The 22,343-nt window shown below is 41.5% G+C and overlaps 3 protein-coding genes and 3 long non-coding RNA genes across 6 annotated transcripts in view; 3 read left to right on the top strand and 3 right to left on the bottom strand.

Moving 5' to 3' along the window:
* Positions 1-9,185, bottom strand: part of tacc2 (transforming, acidic coiled-coil containing protein 2) — a 56,301-nt gene extending 47,116 nt beyond the window's left edge. The window contains exon 1 of the mRNA XM_077496078.1: positions 8,811-9,185. Coding sequence (XP_077352204.1) covers positions 8,811-8,921 — 111 coding nt within the window. The 5' untranslated portion in view covers positions 8,922-9,185. The remainder of the gene's footprint in view (positions 1-8,810) is intronic.
* On the top strand, positions 1,672-3,072 carry LOC144001600 (uncharacterized). Its single transcript, XR_013278524.1, has 3 exons — positions 1,672-1,971; positions 2,443-2,676; positions 2,956-3,072. It is a non-coding gene; the product is annotated as an uncharacterized LOC144001600 (long non-coding RNA).
* On the bottom strand, positions 3,332-5,261 carry LOC144001603 (uncharacterized). The gene is made up of 3 exons (XR_013278528.1): positions 4,408-5,261; positions 3,952-4,038; positions 3,332-3,870 (listed from the first exon to the last, which is right to left on the bottom strand). It is a non-coding gene; the product is annotated as an uncharacterized LOC144001603 (long non-coding RNA).
* On the top strand, positions 5,012-9,103 carry LOC144001604 (uncharacterized). Its single transcript, XR_013278529.1, has 2 exons — positions 5,012-5,444; positions 8,783-9,103. It is a non-coding gene; the product is annotated as an uncharacterized LOC144001604 (long non-coding RNA).
* A 940-nt stretch (positions 9,186-10,125) lies between the features above and the next one.
* LOC144001599 (uncharacterized) lies at positions 10,126-13,943 on the top strand. The gene is made up of 2 exons (XM_077496081.1): positions 10,126-10,612; positions 11,104-13,943. The coding sequence occupies exon 2, from the start codon at positions 11,231-11,233 to the stop codon at positions 12,872-12,874; it is 1,644 nt and encodes a 547-aa protein (XP_077352207.1). The 5' UTR covers positions 10,126-10,612; positions 11,104-11,230; the 3' UTR covers positions 12,875-13,943.
* A 1,355-nt stretch (positions 13,944-15,298) lies between these two features.
* Positions 15,299-22,300, bottom strand: LOC144000812 (zinc transporter ZIP9). Its single transcript, XM_077494448.1, has 7 exons — positions 21,401-22,300; positions 21,142-21,256; positions 20,934-21,062; positions 20,584-20,646; positions 18,831-18,916; positions 16,312-16,446; positions 15,299-16,233 (listed from the first exon to the last, which is right to left on the bottom strand). Exons 1-7 carry the CDS (start codon positions 21,494-21,496, stop codon positions 15,985-15,987), a joined length of 873 nt encoding a protein of 290 aa, XP_077350574.1. The 5' UTR covers positions 21,497-22,300; the 3' UTR covers positions 15,299-15,984.
* Positions 22,301-22,343: the final 43 nt, after the last annotated feature.

Here is a 22,343-nt window from a genome sequence, read left to right as displayed (position 1 = left end):
AGACATTATCTATGCAAAGACATTTTTGTATGACTCATGTGCAAGTGTACCCAATGACACGTCCGGTGAGTGCATGTTGCTGATGCTACTTAAACTCTCATCAAAAGCTGCTAATGTCACATGGCAACTGTCCACTCAGCACTATGAGAGGCACAAGCAAGGTTACTGCAATACAAATAGCCCTATAATTAAAGTGACATCTACTGTATGAAACCATTTTGAAGCTTGTCGAGACATAACAGTACAGCATTCGTTTCAGTCCAATACAAACATGCATACATTATACACTATTGCTTTAACAAAACTGAAAACAAGTAACACAATGCAATATGTCATTGGCCATGTTTACAAATGTGATGTTTCACACACGACTATAAACTAAAAACAGGCCTTGACTTAAGTTGCTCACCAGACATCATGAAAGTAGAACGCAATACAATCAAAAGTTGCATAATGTACTTACTAAATATGTTCAAGGTTTCCTTTCTGTCCCTCCACTGTACTCACTGTACACATGCCGCCTCTGAGGGCCCGAGTGCTGTTTTGGAACACAAAAACATGCTGCAACACATGCAGCCGCTCTCCTCTCCTTTCCTTGGCTGAGTCGTTCGGCCAGCCCCTCCTTCTCCTTTCTGCCTTCTGCCACCTCCCTTCTGAATTTCCATGCGCCTCCTCACTCTTGAACTGTGCGGGCGTGTGTGTGTTGGTAGGACAAACAGTGCTGCTGAATCACTTGGCTGGCAACTGGGAAGGGCCAGGAATTCTCCTCCTCCCCCTTCCATCTTAGCGCTGTTCCTACTCCCTCCTCTTCCTCAATTTGCCCTCCCCTTGGTGCTGTACCCCTCCCCTCCTCTTCCACACACCCTCCCTGTGGTTTGTGTGTCTTCCACCTGGATGTACTACTGTCTGACTGACAGTGGTCCGTGCAGGTGAATGCTGGGAATTAGGCCAAGGGGCAGGCCTGTGGTGACCCCCCCAGGAGAGGATCAGGTTGCACTGCATGATGCTTTTGGTACACAGACACACACGCAAGTACTGTACTTCTATCTCATGTCTTGAGGTTGTTTGTATGTGACATCATCACATGACAACAAAATGAATACAATCCCTGATGAATACAGTAAACACTGACGAATAACATTGTGAACATTAGACAGACTACAAATAAATAATTAAACCAATTCAACTGTACCCTCATAATCATCATTGAATATGTTAATATATACTGTTTTAATTGATTATATTACTATACTATACTTTTCCATTATTGCTAGTAAAAAAATATTCATAAAAAGAGAATTGAAAGCATTTTATTTGTAGTACATTTAAAGTCATAAATAAGGGATATTTGTAATGGTTTATTTGGATTTTTTTTCTTCAAATACAATACGTTTTTTCGAAACATCCACACTTTTATTTAGTACCTGTTCAGTGTGATTTTCTTGGGGTGGAAACAGAACAACCTGTTCAGGAGCGCCCTCTTCTGGCTGAAATTACAAATTTGATGCTGCAAGATTTTTGGCGGTGAGAATAGAGTGCTGATATTATTAGCATGCATCGTTGTTATGTTTTCCATACCATGCCATGTAAAATACATTCATCTGCCTGGGGTCCTCCGACTGTAAAGAGGCCCCTTTGCATTAATCCAATCAGGATAATCCAGAATTCCAATAGGTCGCTTGCACATGTCGTCACTTCCGCCTCGGATTTCTCGTAGTCGCCATGCTGGGTGGCCTCCATTTACGTAGCGATTCGGTCTAACACGTATCTATCACGTTTGTTTTCTGCGTTTAAAATGGTACATTGTTGCTGCATCGTTGGCTGTTCGAACAAAACCAAGGGGGAAAATGGTCGGTCTTTTTTCCGAATTCCGAAAATAATTAGGAACCAGGGCCTGGAGACAGAGGAGTGCGGACTCCGGAGGGAAGTCGTTACTTTGGGCTCGTGTGTGCAGCCATCACTTTGTGAGCGGTAAGCTTGTTTACCTTTATTTAATGCATGAGGATTAATAACGTTTCGACCGCCCATATATGGGCAAGTTGCTTATGTTTTGGATTCATGAGCAAGCAAGTTCGGTAGTACAAGCTGGCTAGCGGACGTTAGCCGAAAGCTAACATCGAACATTTTCACCCAAGTAGTGCCAGTGCAAAGTGTTTACTGCTTAAATTGGATTGATTAGTCTTGGGCTCTTAATGCCGATAACATGTTTTTTGGTGGCAAAATGTAAACTTGGAAAAAAAGAGACAGAAGGGGGTGATGCAAGAAAACAGACCCCCGGGGGTGATGCAAGTAAACAGACCCCGGTAGCCTACACATCATGCTAAAGAACTTATTCGGTAGCCTACACATCATGCTAAAGAACTTATTCACGGCCACCCTACTGCGGTAAAATAACCAGTCTTTCCATATTTTATTTGTTTATATATTTGTTTATTTTAACAGGTCGCCCTGCGCCCGTTTTTCTGTCCAATCATCCCGACTGGTGGGCTCCAACATTAAAGTTGGGTCCCAAGTTACAACATCTATGTCTCAGCCCAGTCGGTGCCAAGATATGAACGTGCACAGGAGAGACAAGCAAAGAAAAGACGACTCGAAGTGGCAGAGATTGTTGCAGTTATGCAGCCAGATGGCTCCAGTAACCTGTACCCTCAAGTACTGCTGACATCATTGACACTGGTATGCCACTCAGAATTCATTACATGATATATTGTATGCATGAGTGAATGTATGTGTTTATGTTTGTGTGTGTACACGCACCTTATATTTTAGAGACATTTGGAAGTGTTTATAGAAACAAGTATTTGCCTGTAGCAATGTTCATACATTAAAAAATGCAACAAAATGTGTACATTTCTTTTACACTGACAAAAAAAAACTATACTACTGTACTATATTAAACCTATTACTGGTATGTATTTTTTTGTGATCTTTTTTTTTTTATTATTATTTCTTTAGGGATCTCATGCCACACCGACTTGATTGCCAATGACATGATGGAAACGAAGGCGAGCATTGAAGGAGGACAACATGCGACTGTTTGTTTGGCGCTAATAAAGGCAGCGAATATACAAATTCTATTGTTGGGTTTGTTTACAAAGCTATACATAATACAAATGACAGGATTTGACTCAATATGGCAATATGGTCCCTCTTAAAGTAATGGCATAAATCTCTATTATTTCTAAAAGCACAAAAAATGAAGTGAATAATGATTAGATGTAGTAATTTCAGGGATAAAATGGAACTGTTAATTAATGCAGTTTATTTTAGCACAGGTGCCTACCATCCTGAGATATTTACATTAAAATTCCTTACTGTTTATCCTCACGAGGGTTGATAATTTGTGTCAAAATATTAGGCCATTATTTTAAGAGTATGACGGTATGATGTAATGTTGATGGGGTATGCAATGACTTTCATTATGCTATGTACAGAGGAAAAAGTTGCTCTCTTTTAAATTTGTTTAATGTAAGACAAGTACCAGTACTGTTACAGTTTTCCCAATAATCCTTGTTTCACACTTGTCACAAAACCACTGTCCTTTTGGCAGTCTAGATTGGCACACTTCAAGTGATATCATTTGATTTTACAATCTGCTGCAGCACAAAAAAACTACTTTACTCCGCATCTTTGAAGTACATGAGCAAGTGGTAGGTGACAGCGGCTGAGCAGGAACACTGGAAGTCCACTGCTGATCTAGTAAATGCTCTCCCGAGCAGTTCAGGTAAGGAGGGGATTTTGGGAAAAAAAAAAAACTCTGGCTTTTCCAACTGGCCAAAACGAGCGATCTGGGTGGACTCGCTCAATCACACTTTGTCCACACCACAAAGTCGCAGAAGTCCGTCCAGTTAAACTCATCTGTGCCTGAATCTGAAAATATTACAAACATTGTAATGAAAATATGAAACATAGAATTAAATAATAAACTACAAAAAGTAAAGCCATACATACCTGGTAATAATATTAGTGTTGTCGTGACAAGTGATGGGAATTGTTGCCATCTGGCACCAGACAGAAATTGGGTGTTGTGACAGCCTCCTTAACCGTGAGATCATAAGAAAAGCTGTCAGTATGCTCAGTAGTTACCATGAACACGTTTTATTGTACTGGAAACTGAAACTAAAAATACGTCCTCTGAGAGTGGTTAACCTTAACCATTTAGAATAAGTTGATTAAGTAACATGTAACTAGTGAAAGGATAGCATTAAATTTAATTAAGCCACGGGGAGGCTGTGCATAGTTACTTTTTATTCTTATACGCTCTGCCATATTTGCCTGTTATAAAATTATTAGAAAAACCACATCAGGTAAACCCAGCTGTGCATGTAAACACAATGATAACAGGAAGCCTGAGAACAAATCAACATTTTTGTGTGCAGAATTACCAACACCATGTGGTTTACTTACGTGCAACAGCAACAGTTTCTTCTGATGCGATGTTAAAGTTTACACTCTGTATCCACCCGCTTACAAAATAATTGTAAGCCTCCAGGGATTTGTTGGCGTGTTATGGAGCATGTTGTCAACACGAGGTAGTGAAAGATGTCCAGAGATGTCACATTTGGCCAGCAAGCTTTCTCCGTCAAAAAAAATTCACCCTTGGTCAGGACGTAATTAGGATCAATCCCGCCACACAGAGACACCTTCTGCCTGTATCGTTGTTTTTGATCTTCCGGTAAATCGTGAAAATACTGCGAAAATTACATCAGGTTGATGAGCTCTACCGTGTAACTCACGAGTGTACCTTGTGAACCGGCGGACACCCAAGATGGCGCCCGAAGAAAAAACTCCCATGATGCATTACGATGTGCAAGCGACCTATTGAGGATCTTGAGTCACATGTGGGTACGTTTCTATAGCTTCAATTCTACATCATTTCAGAAGGGCCCAATAAAACAAATCGGTGTTCCCTAACTTAGATTCAGTCTCGTAAAAGTTACACAAATAAAAGAAGTGGATTCTTCACAGGGGTACAAAAGTTTGAAGGTTAAGGTTTTTAATTGCTTTTCATTTGTTATCTGCAACATCACCCGTAGCAGTCTTAAAACGAGTACTGCAGTACTTGTATTAGTAGTAGTGGTGGTATTTGTATTAGTAGCATTAGTAGTAGTACTAAAGTGAGTACCTTATTGATAGTATAGTTCTCTGTATAAAAAGAGCTTGGGTGTTTTTAAGTACTAGTAGTACTGGTATTAGTAGTGATACTAGTAGTATTTGTATTGGTAATATTAGTAGTAATATTGTTAGTGGTATCATGACAACTAATGTGTCTCTTACCAAGGCCTCAGTCGTGCTGCTCTCGTTCCCCATGTCTCATCAGGCCGAGCGGCACAAGGAGCCTCCGGACCTTCCCAGGCTCAACACAGAGAGACAAAATGTGCAGGCGAGCTGAGGTCCCTCAGTGAACTCCTTTTCCACAGGATTAGAGCAGCAGACAGAGAATGGTAAGTGTGTATGAATGTACTTTATATGTCGTTTTACAGATTAGAAAAACGTGACGCAAGTACCACTTTGCTCAGGCCAAAGTTCAACCTTAACAACGCTCAGTAGGGGCTGAAGGCCAGAGGAGCATGACCAATTATGCAAAAACTTACATTTGAATAATTTGGTTACCTTATTTGGCAACGTGAGAGGAGCAAAATATTATGCATTACATTGCAAATTACATCTCTGCTAACAAACGTATTAGTAAACAAATACATTCTGAGTGTCTGACTAAATCAAAATTGAGCACATTTAGCCTTTTTTCCCGCCCAAATGCTTTCAGTTAATATACTGTATTGTAAATCTGCAGATTCATTCACCCTGCAGGGAGGCTTGTTTGTGCATGGCTGATACTACTTAAAAGTGCGCATGCACAATTAGCAAGCACTGACCTGAATATGCTAGATTTTATAAATAGATACATCTGCCTTGTACTCTTCTGCTTGACAGTTTTCCCCACAGTTTTGTGAACAGTTCAGGAACAGTTCAAAATAAAAACGATACCAACCACACAATCTCATGGGATCCAATACAATCCACAAATCTTTCACTGTGTCATAGCTGATCATCATTGTCGTTGGAAAGCCAAAATTATACTGCATTTGTTTGAATCTCATTATATTGTATAATCGGCCTTCAGATGTGTTTGCTAGTAGTGAGTGCATAATATTATTAACAGGAACATGTGTTTTGTGCTGTGTTTATGGCAACACTTCTCCGCTCCAGCCTGCCTGCTTGCTGTCTGGATAAAAGGGATGTAATTTCAGCCTCCATGTCGTAATTGTGTGCGCACTTGAGCTAGTGGATGCATTTCAGAGCTTTTTGTCATTACAAAAAAGCACAACAGTTATAATTTGGATGATAAGATTGTTGTCATAACTGACCATTCGACACGAGCCCCTACATGGAGAGTGATATTTACTGCCCTGTATGCTACCCCTCCACTTGCGCAGCTCTAAACACATCTATTTATAACAATATTAGCATTAAATTGCATGTATTGTACATAAGATTAATCATCAACAGTCTACAGTGGAGAAACAGTTTAAAATGTGCCATTACAATGCATTCAGACGATTAAATTAGTCCAAAGTCAATTATGATCACATTTTACCTTACTATCTTCATCGCGACACCACAGAAACCAAGCGGTTTGCTACTCACCGCCGCTAAGAAGAGAATTCGTCCCCTTCAAGCTCGCACAAGCTCCTCCAGTCCGTGTTTACTGTCTGACTAAAGTTCTGCCGTCTCCTGCGCGGAGCCTCAGTTTCTCTGATGCTATTTTTGCATTGCACGTGGGGTGAGCAGGTGGAGATCGGGCGCTAAAGGGGGTTTGATAGGTGGCCCGAGGTGAATGCTGGACCGGAGGAGAAGTGAGGAAAGTGTCATTGAGGGGAGGGAAAGCAGAACTGGAAGGAGGAGGAGACAGAATCGGAGCTGAGGAGGCCATAACTGCTCAGAGTGAAAGTGACAGGTCGTCCTGCTTATGACACACTCACACTTGGATATATTCCAGTTGGAGTGAGTTTTGGAGTCTGCACTTCTGATACGGATCGTGGAGCACACACCTCTCTTAGTGAGTTAATTAATTCATCTGGATCATCACTCTCAAACAGAAGTAGTTTGTGCTGATCTATGAAGTGATTTTTTGAAAAATAAAGGTCACTGAGTACACCACTAGATGGTGTAGTATTTTAACACTACACAGTAGTGTAGTGTAAAATCAACACTGACCATTGTTGATTAGTGTTAAATTTCAACTATCATCAGAATTGTTTTAAGACATTTAGTTCCTTCCTTCCTTTAGTCCTTCCTCTGGTCTCTTGATGTCTCCCTAATCCTGTTGGAATTCAGATGTATCTGGGGTTGGTGAAAGAGTCGGGATTTGTAACTCTGTGGGTGGAGGGTGATGTCTGGTTGGTGTTGGATTTCACTTTGCTTCATCTTTCCTTAATTTGATCCTTCCTCTGGTCTCCTAACAACTTTGTGCCTCTGGTGGAACCTTCAAGTTTCCAATTAAAGTGAAGGGTTTCAGGTAGGGGCAGCACGGTGGATGACTAGTGAGCACATCCGCCTCCCAGTTCTGAGGACTCGGGTTCGAGTCCAGGCTCCGGCCTTCTTGGGTGGAGTTTGCATGTTTCCCACCGTGACCGCGTGGGTCTTCTCCGTGTACTCTGGTCTCCTCCCACATTCCAAAGACATGCATGGCAGGTTAATTGGGCACTCCGAATTGTCCCTAGGTGTGCTTGTGAGTACGGATGGTTGTTCGTCTCTGTGTGCCCTGCGATTGGCTGGCAACCAGTCCAGGGTGTCCCCCGCCTACTGCCCAGAGCCAGCTGAGAAAGGCGCCAGCAGCCCCCGCAACCCTTATGAGGAATAAGTGGTCAAGAAAATTAATGGATGGAAGGGTTTCAGGTAGTAAAAAGAGCACACGCACAAAAAAATAAAAAAATAAAAATATTTTTTTTAAAAGACAGCGATGATGACATTATTCGGCAAGGCTGCCAAATGAATAAGACTTGAGTACTAAAAAAGGAAAAAAATAAGTTTTATCTCCTCAGTGTAAAAAAGAATGTAACACTTTCAAAAGTGTTGTTTTAACTATATTTAATGTGGACCAATATAGACACTTTGTTGGTGTTGAATTTATGCTGCTAATTTTGCTGCATACTATTCAATGCAACATTTTATGAGACGGCTATCTTGTGCACCAGTATGACTTTGCCCCAATCTATGATAATCTGAGTGTCCTGACTCCAACCAACCAAACACCTTTCGGATGAACTAGAGCAGCGGTTGCGAGACATGCACGCTCTTTGGTCCAACAACATTGCCATCAAAAATAGTTTCCAAAGATAGACTCCAAAATATTGTAGAAAAGTGCAGAAAGTGAAACTAAGTATAATAAACCTGTTGCAATACGTACATTAAGCTTATAGCAGGCTCAGATTTTACTCCTCCGCTTTTCACTCCACAGTAATGTCTTGATCTTTCCTACCTGTAGCTCTCCACGTGTGACAGTACAAAATATAAACCGGACCAAACAGGTTTGAGCTCCAAATCTTGACTTCATTATAGCATGGTTTCAAAACTGCATTGCTTTCATCAAAAATGCTAACAAAATCATGGTAATGTGAATAAATTCCATTCTCCAATTCTTCGACCCTTTAATTCTCCTCCATAGCACCCACCATCTCCCTGGGGCTTTCCTCTTTGATGTCACGCTTCCCCCCATCACAACAATGTCTCCGATTCTATTTGCCTTTCTTTTAAATGACAAGCATCTATTCTCTCACAGCGACAAAGCAGCGTCCTCCGCCGATTACCTGTCTTGGTGAAATTCCGATGCAGCCCCCCATCCTGTATTCCATGTCCTCCTCTGGCGAAGTGACTCTGGCGCTACAAGGCTTGCAGAGCACCTTCCTGCAGAACTGCATCCTCGTCGCTCAGCCACAGCATCGCCGAGGCAAAAAGATCTTTGAAAACGTGCGCGTCTGAGTGACTAATAGATGCGTTACCCTGCGTGGTGGCATCTGTGGCATTCTTTCAAGCCATCGTTATATAAAAATCGACATTACATAAGGAATCCTGCCTAATCAAATGAGCGGGAGATGGCAAATGCTGCTTTCCAGCCTTGGCTGCATCTCAAACTCACATCAGTTGCAGGGAGGCACACGGAGGCACGGCTTTGGAGGGAAATGCACAGGCAGGGGGAAACATAGGAAGCAGAATGAAGTGTGCCTGGCCCTTTAAATGCTCCAGGAGGCATCAAGAATGATGACAGTATATGGTCATAGACAACATTACAAGTGCAGTCAACCTAATTGACTATATCCAGAGTAGAAGATGAGCCACAATGTCTTAACCTATTTGTATTTGTCATATTTACGTCCAGTTTTGAATCAATGAATTGTATGTGTGCACGCACATTACACACATGCAGTATGTGGTTGTTGTTTTGTTTTGTTTTTCTTGTCAGAGTACCTTAATGCAACATACTTTTTTTTTTGTTTAGATGTTTTAATACATAATTTACAAACACAGAGACTGTGTGTCAAGCACGGATATGATTCTGTTTAACCAATCAAATCTAACCACTTGAAAGCCAAGCAGTCAAATGGCAAGGTCTCCACATAAGCAAGTCGTTTTAATTGTTTTTTTCAATTTGCGTTCGTAGTTGTGATCTCATGAAACATCAGTCGCGAACCAAGTGCTGTTTCAATTGAAAGTATAAATGCGGTAACGACCGTCACGGCTCACCTGCTCATCATGTAAGCTGAGCTCTGACGCACTGTGATGTCATTTTTAGTAGACAGCAAGTGGCAAAATGGCCGCCCCCTGAGAAGAATCAAAATGGGTGGATTTTGTAATTCACATTCCACAAACAGAACATTAATCAGAATATCATGTTTAGGTCAGAGGAAGTGCATAGAATACATTATTCGAAACTTTTGGGTTGACTCTCATTTAACAGGTTTAACATTTACCATAACAGAGGAAAATACACTCTTAACTCACCATACTTCATCGGATACTTTTAAAAAAAAACTTCACATCACGTAGACTGGTTAAAATCACCACAACTTACATTTAGTGGAAGGTGGCGTAGCCGCGTATCCCTCAAAAGGCTCTCTGCTCTCTGTGGCAATGTGCACCATGGTAACCACCGATTTCATCTTCAAACCGCTCCTCTTCCCCATTTTCCAGCCAGTGGACTCCCACGACGGACACCAAAGAGAAAACGATCCCTCATAATAATGTGGAATGAATACTGCCTTTTGACTCCCAATGTAAAAGGGGGCGAATGGAAATATGTATGAATACTAATGTCGTGGTTCACTCACCTGAATGAGTTGTGACAGACTGACTGAGGTTGTGTACTTGTACTTTTGGCCCTGGAGGCCAATGTCGTTGTCGCCATGTTGTAGAGTAGACAAAAGCCCCACCGGATGATATTGCCATATCTCGATGCTCCACGCATTAACTGGACGGTAGATGGCGCACTAAGTTGTAGAGCGAGCTGGACACAGGGAAGCCGCTCATGTTTTGTCTTTACTGAAGTTGTTTCTCTTGCCATGGCAACGGTAACCACAAGTGGTCCCAAATCACATTCAGCTGCTGGCAAAATGTGAATAGATTTTTATTTATTTATTTATTTATTTATTTATTTTTACATTTTTGCTTGTTTTGCTTTTACATTGATGATGGTTTTTATTTTGATGTAAATGTATTTTCAGTGCAAATAACTGCATTCATATTATTTAACTTCTTTTTTTGTAGTCAGAATAGATTTTTTTAATACCTTGTTGATGAAACAGGTTCTGTTAAATAAACCTAATATAAAATGCACGATATTTTATCTTGGTAAAAATATCTCCTCATTTTGTAACAATTTCCACATCTTTGTCTATTAATTTGCTTTTTAAAACTATTTGTTGAATTACATATACACTTAATGGACTGTACATTCATCATAATTTACTCCTACACTGCATTAATGGAATTTAACAATATAGTGGGAACATATTGTTGCATACTATTTTTTTTTCTATTGCTGATTTCACGTGATTACATTTGTTTAGACTGACTGAACTTCTTTCATTCCATTTATGAGGATAGGCATAACGGACTGGTCACATGGACAAACTAATCCCTTCATGACCCTGTCACGCTGAAGAACCGACTGAGCTGCAGGCTACTCCACTTTGAGGCTCTTTGCAAACGGTAACATAGGTCTTGCTTCAATATGTGGGAGCTGAGGTCATCTTCGCCTCCGCCTCACTTGGATCTGAACAACTTTGACTCCGCTGATGCAGAAAAGAGCAGGTACGTTTTAACAAGCCCTCGCTCCTTGGAGTCCTGCACACGACTTGGAGTCAAACCTGTTGAACTTCTGACAAAATCTCTGAATGATTTATTGTCTGAGCAGTGTGACCTGCCTTTAGAGGCAGTGAAAGTTATACACGAATCTCATGAAAAGGAGAGAAGGAAGCTTTTGCAAATGTGCCGCGATGAGAGGGAGAGGATTATCCAGCAGGTTGCCAGGTGGCCGAACACTAAGAAAATCTCAAGCCTGGATCCAATTCCATACGCGGAACTGTGTATTAGGGACAAAAGTGTTACTAAAACATCTTGCTCAGCTCCAGGAGAACCGGACAGGAACACAAGCTGCAGCCTAGGTGACCTCAGACACTCTCCGGCTATCCAGATGAAACTACAAAGGCTCACTGAAGACATCAGGAGGAAGATGTGTGTCCCAATATCGCAGACGGATTGCAAGATTGCAGCTCTCATGCTGCTAAAGCACCAAGAAGAGGTGGAACACCTCAGTTTCAGACAGCAGAAGGACGAGGAGCGGGAGGAGGCCCGCAGGCAGGAACAGGCCCGGCAGGCGCAGGCGGAGAAAAGGCGGACGCGGACGCTGATGCAAAGCGTGCAACGCTGGCACGAGGAGCTGGAGGCCCGCAGGAGGCTGAGAGCGCGTCGGGAGGAAGAGAGAGCGGGGCAGCTCAAAATGGAGGTGATGCTGCAAGAGGAGCGCTGGAGGAGGCTGAAGGAGCAGGTGGAGGCGCAGCGTCGAGGCCACATGGTGGCTGCGCAGAAGGAGGCGCACGGGAGGAAATGCTGCCAGGAGAAAGTGCTGAGAGAAATGGAGGAGGTGGACAAAAGGCAGCGAGAGAAGGAGAGACGGGGAGCTGCGGAGAAGGAGCAGAAAGCAAGGTGGAGCAAATTGCGCTTGGAGAGGAAGGAGAAGAAGCGTCTCCGGGAGGAGAACAGAATGGAGCTGCTGCATCACGTGCTCCTAAAACAACAAGTGGAGAAGCAAGTGGAGGATGATGAGTCACGTTTGAGGGATGCGCTGGAGAGGAAGATGCGGCGTTCTCGTGAGAAACACGCTAAAGACGTGGAGGCCCGTTTGGTGGAGCTCCAGGAACGGGCGGCCCAGGAGGAGAAGCGAATGCTGAGGACGCAACTCCGGGCCAAGCTGCACAGCATCCAGCAGCTCACACACAAACACTTCCTGGTTAAGCTGAGTCAGCAACGCTCGCAGAGCGCCGCCGAGCACACGTGGGCCCAGCAAAGGAAGAAGGGCCAGCAAACGCGGCAGAACAACAAACAAAGGCAGCTGCGCCAGCGGCGACGACGGGAGAGCCTGCAGAGAGAGGAGGAGGTGTTGAGGAAGGTCAGGGAGAGCAGCGTCGCCGTGAAGGAGAGGAAGTGCGAGAGGCTGCTGCGAGAACGGGAGAACGTCCGGCAGGAGGCGCACAAGCAGGCCCTGGCCTCATTTCACTTGAGGGAGCGAGTGAGGCAAAAGACTCAAAGTCGCTCTTTTGCTCAGATGGCTCAGGAAGCTCAGCTGGCTGCCTCCATTAGCCGAATGAACCTCTGAAATGACGCTCGCTAGCTGGCATCTTCACACAAGCTTCTATACAATTCACGAACATATACATGTAAATTTCTACAGTCAAAGACATTCATGTCACGCAGCGTCTGTTTTAAAAATAACGTGAAACCACCACTGAGAAATCAATATATTCAAGTTAGGCTCGTTTAGCAAGTGGCAATGTAAGATGGCCGACACGCCTACAAGTTGTTCAGTCCAAGATTCTTTGCCAATAGAGCAGAAGACAAACTAAAGTTTTGTTCAAAAGAGGTACTTTAGTAGCCTATATGACCAAATATTTGAGTTAGAAAAGGTTACGAAGCTCTTTAAATCGGGTTTTAAAAACTCGAATAAGACCATATTCGGGTTTTTGCGCACCATTACATGGCCTTTCAAAACCCAACTACGTACTGTCACATTTTGAAAGGGTTATTGACTATTTGGCACAACTTTCTGGGTTGTCTTAAGTAAAACAACAAAATTTAGGTTCAATTTTTACATATATTGGGTTACATTTTTTGACCCAGCAGTTTTAAAGCTGTGTGATGAACATCAAAGCTGCTGAACGCAGAAAATTCAATTTTGAATCGACACTGCCACCTGTTGATGAAAAATAGAACTGCACACACCCTTTCACGAACACAACGTGCACAAAACGTCACATCCACAGACAGACGGCAGGAAATTCGAACCCAAATCCAATCTGGATTTGGCTACTGTAAAGATATTTTTGGACAAATTGTTACAAAGAGCAGCTTTAAGGGTGTATTAAAATGTTGCTGTATGGCCAAATAGATTGGCAGTGTGCCTTGGGGAAATGTTTTCAAAAATACCCTGCAAAAACTTCATTTTTGTAGCTGGGGTAAAATTTACAGACAATAATTGTAGTGCACATTTTCAACCATTGTCCACTGCTAATCATCCATCTTCTGTCTGTGACATACAGGAAATGTTGAGTGATAACAAAGTGCTTCTAGAAATGTCATTTAAGGTCACTGTTCAATGAAATCCATACTGTCTAGAAGCTGTCTTTGTTTGTTTTTGTTTTTTTGTTTTTTTTTAATAAAAATTAAGTATTGGCAAATCCTGTTATGTTTATGTTATGAGTTGTTGACGTCTACTGAAAGTAACTAATAAAGTAACTTGTAGGCTACTCTTGGTTTTAAAATCAAGATATCAGTAAAGTAACTAAGATATTTTTCATGGTAGCTGTGGCAACAGTTAATTTTCACAAGGCCTTTCAAAAAAACATGTAGTTTATATGAAAATTTACACTCGTGCTTTGCTCATACTTTCTCATTGAATATAAATATTGTATGTACACACTTGCAAAATTATATCCTCTGTTCAATCCTGGAAAGATTTGTTGTCTTAGCCGTAGTTAGTAGTTTACAATAAATCACTGTCATTAAAAACAAAATAGTTACTACACAGCAAGATTGCCAGTGTTAGATTTGACACTCAGTTGTAATAACACTAGAAAAGTCTGACACTTTTCAAAGTATTACTTTTTTCACACTTAACCAGTGTTAGACCCACACTGCTCTGACAACAACAATAACTGGATGTGTCGTAATTGAAATGTCAACGGCGCACTGGAATTTTTTTTTCTCTTTCACCAGAAATGAGGGTGCGGCCAATTTAACACTCAAGGTAGTGCTTTTAAGGTTACACCCGACACCCACCCAAACACTCAAGGAAGTTTACTCTGACTCACTCACTGCTTTCTGCATATTTGATCGAACGCTGGAAATTTAACACTGACCGATTTTGCTGTGTAGGTTTCAACCTCAGCTATAGCCTACTAGTATGGAGTTTGTATATTCTACTTGTGCTTGTGTGGGTTTTGCGGCTTCTTCCCGAATCCCAAAACATGCATGTTAGATTAACGTTCAAAAGTAACATGCAATTGGCTTGTGACCAATCCAGAGTGTCGTCCGCACCTTGCGGGTGAGTCATCTGCAATATGTGCCAACTCACAATCCACCTTAAGTGCTGTAGAAAACAAATTGATATTTATCAATCTAAAGCTATAGCATTTTTCAGTGTACTATTAACGGTTATGAAAAAAAAACTTAATTGAAATTAACACCTTCCTGCCAAGGTTTTCGTTGTGGAATGGAAATAGTGTACAAAAGACAACATATTTCCTAATGGAAAACTGCTTTAATCCACAAAGGGAGAGTGTTCAATCATTGTGCCGTGCAGACACACTAATAATACCAATATACATCAAAAATAGTTTCCTATTTTTCTACACATTTCTACAGACTCATTGAAAAAGTGTAGCTTGTTTTGATTTGACAGTTAAAAAATAAAATGTGCTGACGCGAGGGTGAGGTTGTGGACAGAAAAACAATGACGTCATAGCAGTGCCTCAAAGCACTCACATGAAAATAATTGGCATAGCTACAAAACTGGTAACTGTAGTTCCCTCTGCAGTACTGCCAGGTGTGCTTTATTTAAATTGAGTTTTTCTTCAAGTACCGAAAGAACTAATCCACACAGACAACATGGTCTGCCGGTCATTAGCGCTATCTGGTGGCTCACTGACCAACTTGTCCCCAAGGAAAAATCATCACTGTGCCCCGCATCCAAATTGTCATTCTTTAGTGTTGTTCCGATACCATTTTTTGGCCCCCCGATACCGATTCCGATACCCATCTTTATAGTATCGGCCGATACCGATACCATACCGATACCTATGTTTTGCATTTTTTGTTTGTTTGTTTTTTCCCTCAACATGAAAAAGCTGTCCTGCCATTGGTTCAGAGCATTCAAGGGCCAATAGGATATCTTAGATCGGCATGCAGTGAACATGTCACATATCAATGAATGTTGTGCACGAGCAAGACACAAGATGCTGCATCCAAAACCCTATATTAGGGTTGGAATTAATGGTATCGGCATGTTACTTGTGAGTACTGATACCGATACCACCGTTTAATGCAGTATCGCTGCCTCTGCCGATACCAGTATCGGTATCTGAACAACACTAATTCTTGCTCATTTCTCTCCTTGACGCGTCAGCTTGGTGACAGCTTCACTCTGTCATTCTAAGTGAGCAGCAATTTCTCGTTCTACAAATGCTCAGTTTCGACTTGCCAAGTCCTTCTTCAGTCGTCATGGAGCCCCAGAGCCAGCAGAACAGGAAGCCCCACTCCGAGAACAAGAGTGACGCTCTCCTTCCAACCCAAGTGGCTCTGCGGCTGGCGTTGACCGGAGGGATGGTCTGCTCGAACGCGACCGTTACTGCTGATGATGTCAGGGAGAACGTGCACCGTGGCCACGAAGAGGAAAGTCCCACCCGAGAAAAGCATACCGATGCCCGTTGCACTGAGTTGCTTCTGAAAGGACGAGCAAGTCTGCAGACGCAGACGCAATCCCAATTAGTAAATCGGGTGAGTGCGGAATGGCAGGATAACTGGTTTGTGCTGTCTTACCGCGTGCAGTATGAAGTACGTGGCGATGGCAACAATTGGTGCTGCGGCCGAAAAGGCCAACAAATGTCCCTGGATGAACTTCTTTTCCAGTCCTGCGTGCATTAAAAAGGCGACGAGACCAAACGCTGCCGGAGCCTATCAAACAAAGGGGAACTATTTATTATATGTCATTCAATTTACAATACGGATATTAGGGGTGGTGACAAAGTTCAGATATGTCGTAAAAATTATACAGTTTAAGTTTGCATACACTATAGAAAAACACTTTTTTGCATCGTCTTGTGTCATAAAATCAGACTACATTTTTGCTGTTCTAGGTCAGTTATTATCACCAAAATTATTTCTATTTGGAGAATGCCAAAAATAATGACATGTATATTTTTTTTTTAAAGATTTTTTTTCCCCAAAGTCAACTGTTTACATACTGTGCCTATAATAAATTGGCTATTTTCATTATTTTTCATGTATAATTAGTACCTTTAAAAACACATTTTGCAACTTGCTGTCGACTGAAAATGACATCACAAGGGCTCAGGTAACCAATCACAGCTCAGTTTGTGAATGTCACATGACCAAACTTAAAAAACAGGTGAGCTGTGATTGGTTACCTGAGCCCTTGTGATGTCATTTACAGTCGACAGCAAGTTGCAACACGTGTTTTTAAAGGTACTCATTGTATGTGAAAAATAACGAAAGTATCAAATTAATTAGACAAAATATTAACTTTTTATTGCTATAATGGGCTAAATAAGTGAAGTATACCTTTAATATTTTGTTGTCTTTAAACTGTTTGACTTGGGTCTAAACAAGAAAAGTTTTATCTGATTTCATGTCAGACGGTGAGGGGAAAAAAAGGTAAAGTTAATATTGGTAAAGTAATGTAAGATATAAAAATCATATAAAATGATTTTGTCAAAATAATTTTAATTTTCAAACTATTTATATAGGCAATATAGGCAACATTTGAGGGGGCTTCAGTTAGTTTTGCACTTTGATTCGGTCCCTTTCCACTGCAAATAGCAGCAATTAGTCTTAACACGTTAAAAACACCTGCTGTAAGTCAAAACTACAGCAAAAGCATTAAAGGGGAAGTCAACCATAAAATTTATTTACAATAATGGGTTGAATGTCACTGGTGGAATATGATTAAGGAGCAAAATCCACCCGTTTTTAAGTCATCTCAGGAGCAGCCATTTTCTCACTTGCTATCTTCGTGGTTGCTTGGGGGCTCAGCCAAGCAATCATGACTCAGCGTCAGATTGATTGGTGGTTACCAGTGAATATTTGGCATTTTTATGTATTTATTTCCGTGTTGTCACTTGACTACATGGTGTCAATTCGATGCTTATGAAGTTTTTCACATGCAAGTTAGTCTTGTATGTTCATTTCAAATATCACTTAATATCAAATGTCACTTGAAATATACATGGAAACAGACAGTCGAAGAAACTGTGTACAAACATTATATGGAAAAAAATGGGCATTTGATATTGCAGTGTAAAACCAGATTTGTTGTGCCGCATTCCAGAAACCTGGGAAATTGTAAATTCATCTCTGACAAGGAAGTTCCTACTCACAACGCTCAAGGGAAGCTTGATACACCCTGACTGCCCCAAGATGCAGTAATGTGACCCCACAGAGCAATGGCAGTCCACAAAGACGCACCGAAAGCTGGGCTTTATTTTCGAAATACAAGATGCAGTCATTCAGCATCACCCTTTCTGCATGGAACTAGATCATCTCTTCATGATGTTATTTGGTAACATGATCAAGGGTACAAGTGGGGGGAGAGCAGGTTTGACTGCTCTCAACGAAGCAAGCAGCTCATTGCTGTCAGCAGCCATGTTTTTATTTACCTTTCACTAAAACATTTTAGTTTGACCTTGTGAGCTCCAAGCGGGATTATTTACACCTACTAGGGGTGTGAATTGCCTAGTACCTGACGATTCGATTCGTATCACGATTCACAGGTCACGATTCGATTCGATACCGATTAATCCCGATACGAATGGTCACGATTCGCTACCGATTAATCCCGATACGAATTTATAAGTCGATTGTTGCGATTTTTTTCCATACTATCAGTAAATTTGTACATGTACACTGTAAGATTTGTATGAATATATTTATCTAAAACTTGAGGCTTATAACCGTGAGCCACTGTACACAAACAGTTTGCAATCTGTTTCACATTTGAACAGCATTAAAATAAAAATATTAAGGCTTAATGTGCCGTTCATATAACATTCTTCCATGCTCAAGGTGTGAATCATAAAAAAAAAAAAAAAAAAAAAAAAAAAAAAAATAATAATAATAATCGATTCTGCCGATTATTGAATCGATTCGAGAATCGCGCGATGTAGTATCGCGATATATCGCCGAATCGATTTTTTTTTTTACACCCCTAACACCTACCCACCAGTCCTGAATGCAGCACGTCATCATCGTACTAGGCAAGGCAAGTTTACTTGTACAGCACATTTCATACACAAGAACAACTTAATGTGTTTTACTCTCACCTTGTGTAGAATCACAGCTAAAAACACGATAACTTGCACGGTCACCTGGCCCGTGGCTACCACCGCACCAAGAGCGAAGCCGTCAGCTATTTGCAAGGCAAAACACAAACGGGTCACAAAAACGGCACCAAACATTCAGTGTGTGCTGACCTCCAAAGCAAGCAACATGTCCATCCATCCATCCATTTTCTTGACCGCTTATTCCTCACAAGGGTGGCGGGGGCTGCTGGCGCCTATCTCAGCTGGCTCTGGGCAGTAGGCGGGGGACACCCTGGACTGGTTGCCAACCAATCGCAGGGCACACAGAGACGAACAACAATCCACACGCACACGCACACCTAGGGACAATTCGGAGCGCCCAATTAACCTGCCATGCATGTCTTTGGAATGTGGGAGGAGACCGGAGTACCCGGAGAAGACCCACGCGGGCACGGGGAGAACATGCAAACTCCACCCAGGAAGGTCCGAGCCTGGACTCGAACCGGAGACCTCAGAACTGGGAAGCGGACGTGCTAACCACTCGACTACCGTGCCGCCCAAGCAACATGTCATGTTATTAAAACACTTAGAACTGTTCTAGATTGTGACCAATATGTATTGTCTCCTTTAAAATGTTCCTTTTCGGTGACCTGAAAATGTTGGCCAGTTAATTATCTGTTCCTTATGTTCGGCATGTAATTCTGCCTTGGCCCTTTGAAAGAAATAGTTTAGAGTGGTGAAATCCTTCACATATCCACCCAGGATAAAGTTTTAGGAATCGGAATCCCTTTTCTATTTGGCTTACCCTGTTCAAGGTCACAGGGAGCTAGAGAATATTCCAATTGACGATAGGTGAAAACCAGACCTTGCAATGGTTAAATCACAAGGAAATCGTTCACACAAACAAACACAAGTCAATGAAATTAAACTGGTGTGACCCACTTAAGAGCAATAAGAAAAATGTAGTTAAAAATGTTGAAATCATATTGTGTAATGTATCTTTTTTAAATACAAGCACACGTGATAGCACAGTTTTAGCATTCATCGTGCAGTTCTAAAGTTGGTGGTTTGAGTGTTAAACTTAAGTATAAATGGTATCAGTCTTGACTTATCAAACCAAACTTTATGTAACTTGACCCGCCCCCTCTCTTCAACATCACTATGCGCACACAACACATAACCTGAAGAACTGTTTAAAAATAAAAAAATAAATAACAGGGTGGGAACAGAAACCATGTGAGGAAAAACACCCAAGGGGAACTCACTCACACTGGGAGGGATGACAGCGGTTTTAAATGGTATTTATTGTTTCGTAAGTGTCTTAATTGTCCTTTACCCTATCTCCAAGAAAGGTTTTTATTTGGCACAGTAAATATACTGCACTCAACTGACATAGGTCACTGTACATGAGTTACGCTCCTACGGCGGCGACATAACCTAAATTGGTACTAAATTCGGAATCCGACATTTCACTAATAACCTACACTCAGTGTAGCAGTTTTGGCAAAATCATAATTACAGTGAATGTTTACAGTAAGTATGGTAGTAACTGACTATCTGTAGTTCAAAACTACTTCAATAAAACTATGTCGGTGTTGACGTAAACCCTGCAAGTTTAGTATCACTATTCTAAAGCCAGGCTTTTATAGAGAGGGGGAAAAAAAAGCACACATGGTGAGTCACATGAAGTCTGCAGATGGCCCTTTGCCCCAGTACACTAAATGGTGTGCCGCAACACAAACTAATTGAAGTGGTGTTAATATTACTGTAGTACCTGCAGCGTGAATAACCAACCCCAGTGTGGCTGTTATGGCGTCACTGTTAGGATTTGTTTTTCCTGAAACGACAAAATAATAATAATAATAATAATAATAATAATAATAATAATAATAATAAAAAGAAAAAGAAAAAAAAAGAAAAGAAATTCAACATATAGACACACTGACCTACATTTTAAAATTCCAGTACATGTGGACGTTAGATGTCCAACCAGAATAATGCAGTTTAGCGTTAGCAATGTTGTTGGCTGTTTCTTTCAATTCACCACAGAGAGTCGGTTAGCTGGTCCACAACGTCAGTATTTTTCCGTCAAGTTTAATTAGCAAAATGTCCACCACTTCTTACCACACATTGAGAAGTAACTGGCCAGCTGATCCACCACAAACATGAAGATGAATCCGAACGTCAAAGTCACACCGATCCACATCTGAGGCGAGGGGGCTCTGGAGGTTTCGTTCACAACAGATAAAGAAGCTGCAAGAAGAGAGGGATGCAAAATTAAGCGCATACACACATGCATGAGAATAGAACACGTCTAAAATATGATAGTGACCGTTCTGGTGTGTCCAGGACTCTTGCATTAAGCCCACTCCTTCAGGGATGGTGATGGCGAGGGCTGTTCCACACAAGAAGCCTGCACCCAGGATGGAGATGAAGTGCAGGCTTCTCTGCAACACGTACACGTATTTTTAACGCCAAGGCTATGAAATTTCTACCACCAAATGGCCATATAAGGGTACACGCCATACTAGCAAAACGACTGTTTCCCCCCAAAAAAAAGAAAAATGACGATGTTTTTTGACGCAACTTACCTCCGAAAGTCGAAACAACAAAGGGATAAATCCGAGTAGGAAGCAACCGACAAACATTGCTACTGATATTAAAGTAATGCTCCAACCGCCGTCCATTTCGCCGACTTATTTTAGGACGTTTTTTTGTTGGTCTTTTTAAATCACGAGTATTGTCGTAGTCTTTTTTTCTTGCCACATTCAACGTGACAGCGTGCGTCCATAAGGCCAACATTTGTTACAAAGCATGTTGTTCTTCCATTCTCGTCTTCCACGTCGAACCTCCGTAACGTTCGCGACCGTCCTGCTACTGCTGAGCCGGTTGGGTTGCACTATTGCAGCAGGGAAAGAAGAAAAGGGCACGCAGTCGCAGTTGTTTAACTCTTTGTGGAACACGCCTTGAAATGTATTTAACATCTTGCACGAGGCCAATTGAATCTTTTTCCCTCAAATCAAACACGTTTGCGTTAAGAAGGTGGTTTTTACATGCTCATGACTCTGGCTGCTTCTGTTACTAACCCCAAAAACTGTTACACTGTCCAAATTAAAAGTCATATCAGTTTCTATATTTTATAAATATTTATAAACGGGACAAATACAAAAAAAAAAAAAAAAGGAGTACATGTCATGGTTTACATTGGACTGCAACTATTACGCACTGAATACTGTATGGTTATACTCATAAATTTGACGTAATAGCTGAGTAAATGATTACAGATTACTTGTAAAGTTGTGATCTAGTGGTTACACATCTACCGCACAGTTCAGAGGTTTGGGGTTAGAATATTCTCCCAAGCTTGTGTTTTTTTTTACCCTCATATTCCAAAAACATACATTTAAGACAGGTGTGAATGCGAGTGTGATTGGTTGTTCAACTTGTTTGTAGAGGTGTGCACGTCTCCACTAAAAGACGATTTGGAATGTAAACGTGGGGTGCAATACTATTCAATTATGGCTCAATTTTTCA

Source organism: Festucalex cinctus, chromosome 14 (assembly GCF_051991245.1).
Source record: "Festucalex cinctus isolate MCC-2025b chromosome 14, RoL_Fcin_1.0, whole genome shotgun sequence".
In the NCBI taxonomy this organism is placed as follows: domain Eukaryota; kingdom Metazoa; phylum Chordata; class Actinopteri; order Syngnathiformes; family Syngnathidae; genus Festucalex; species Festucalex cinctus.
This window is presented reverse-complemented; position numbering and strand designations above follow the sequence as displayed.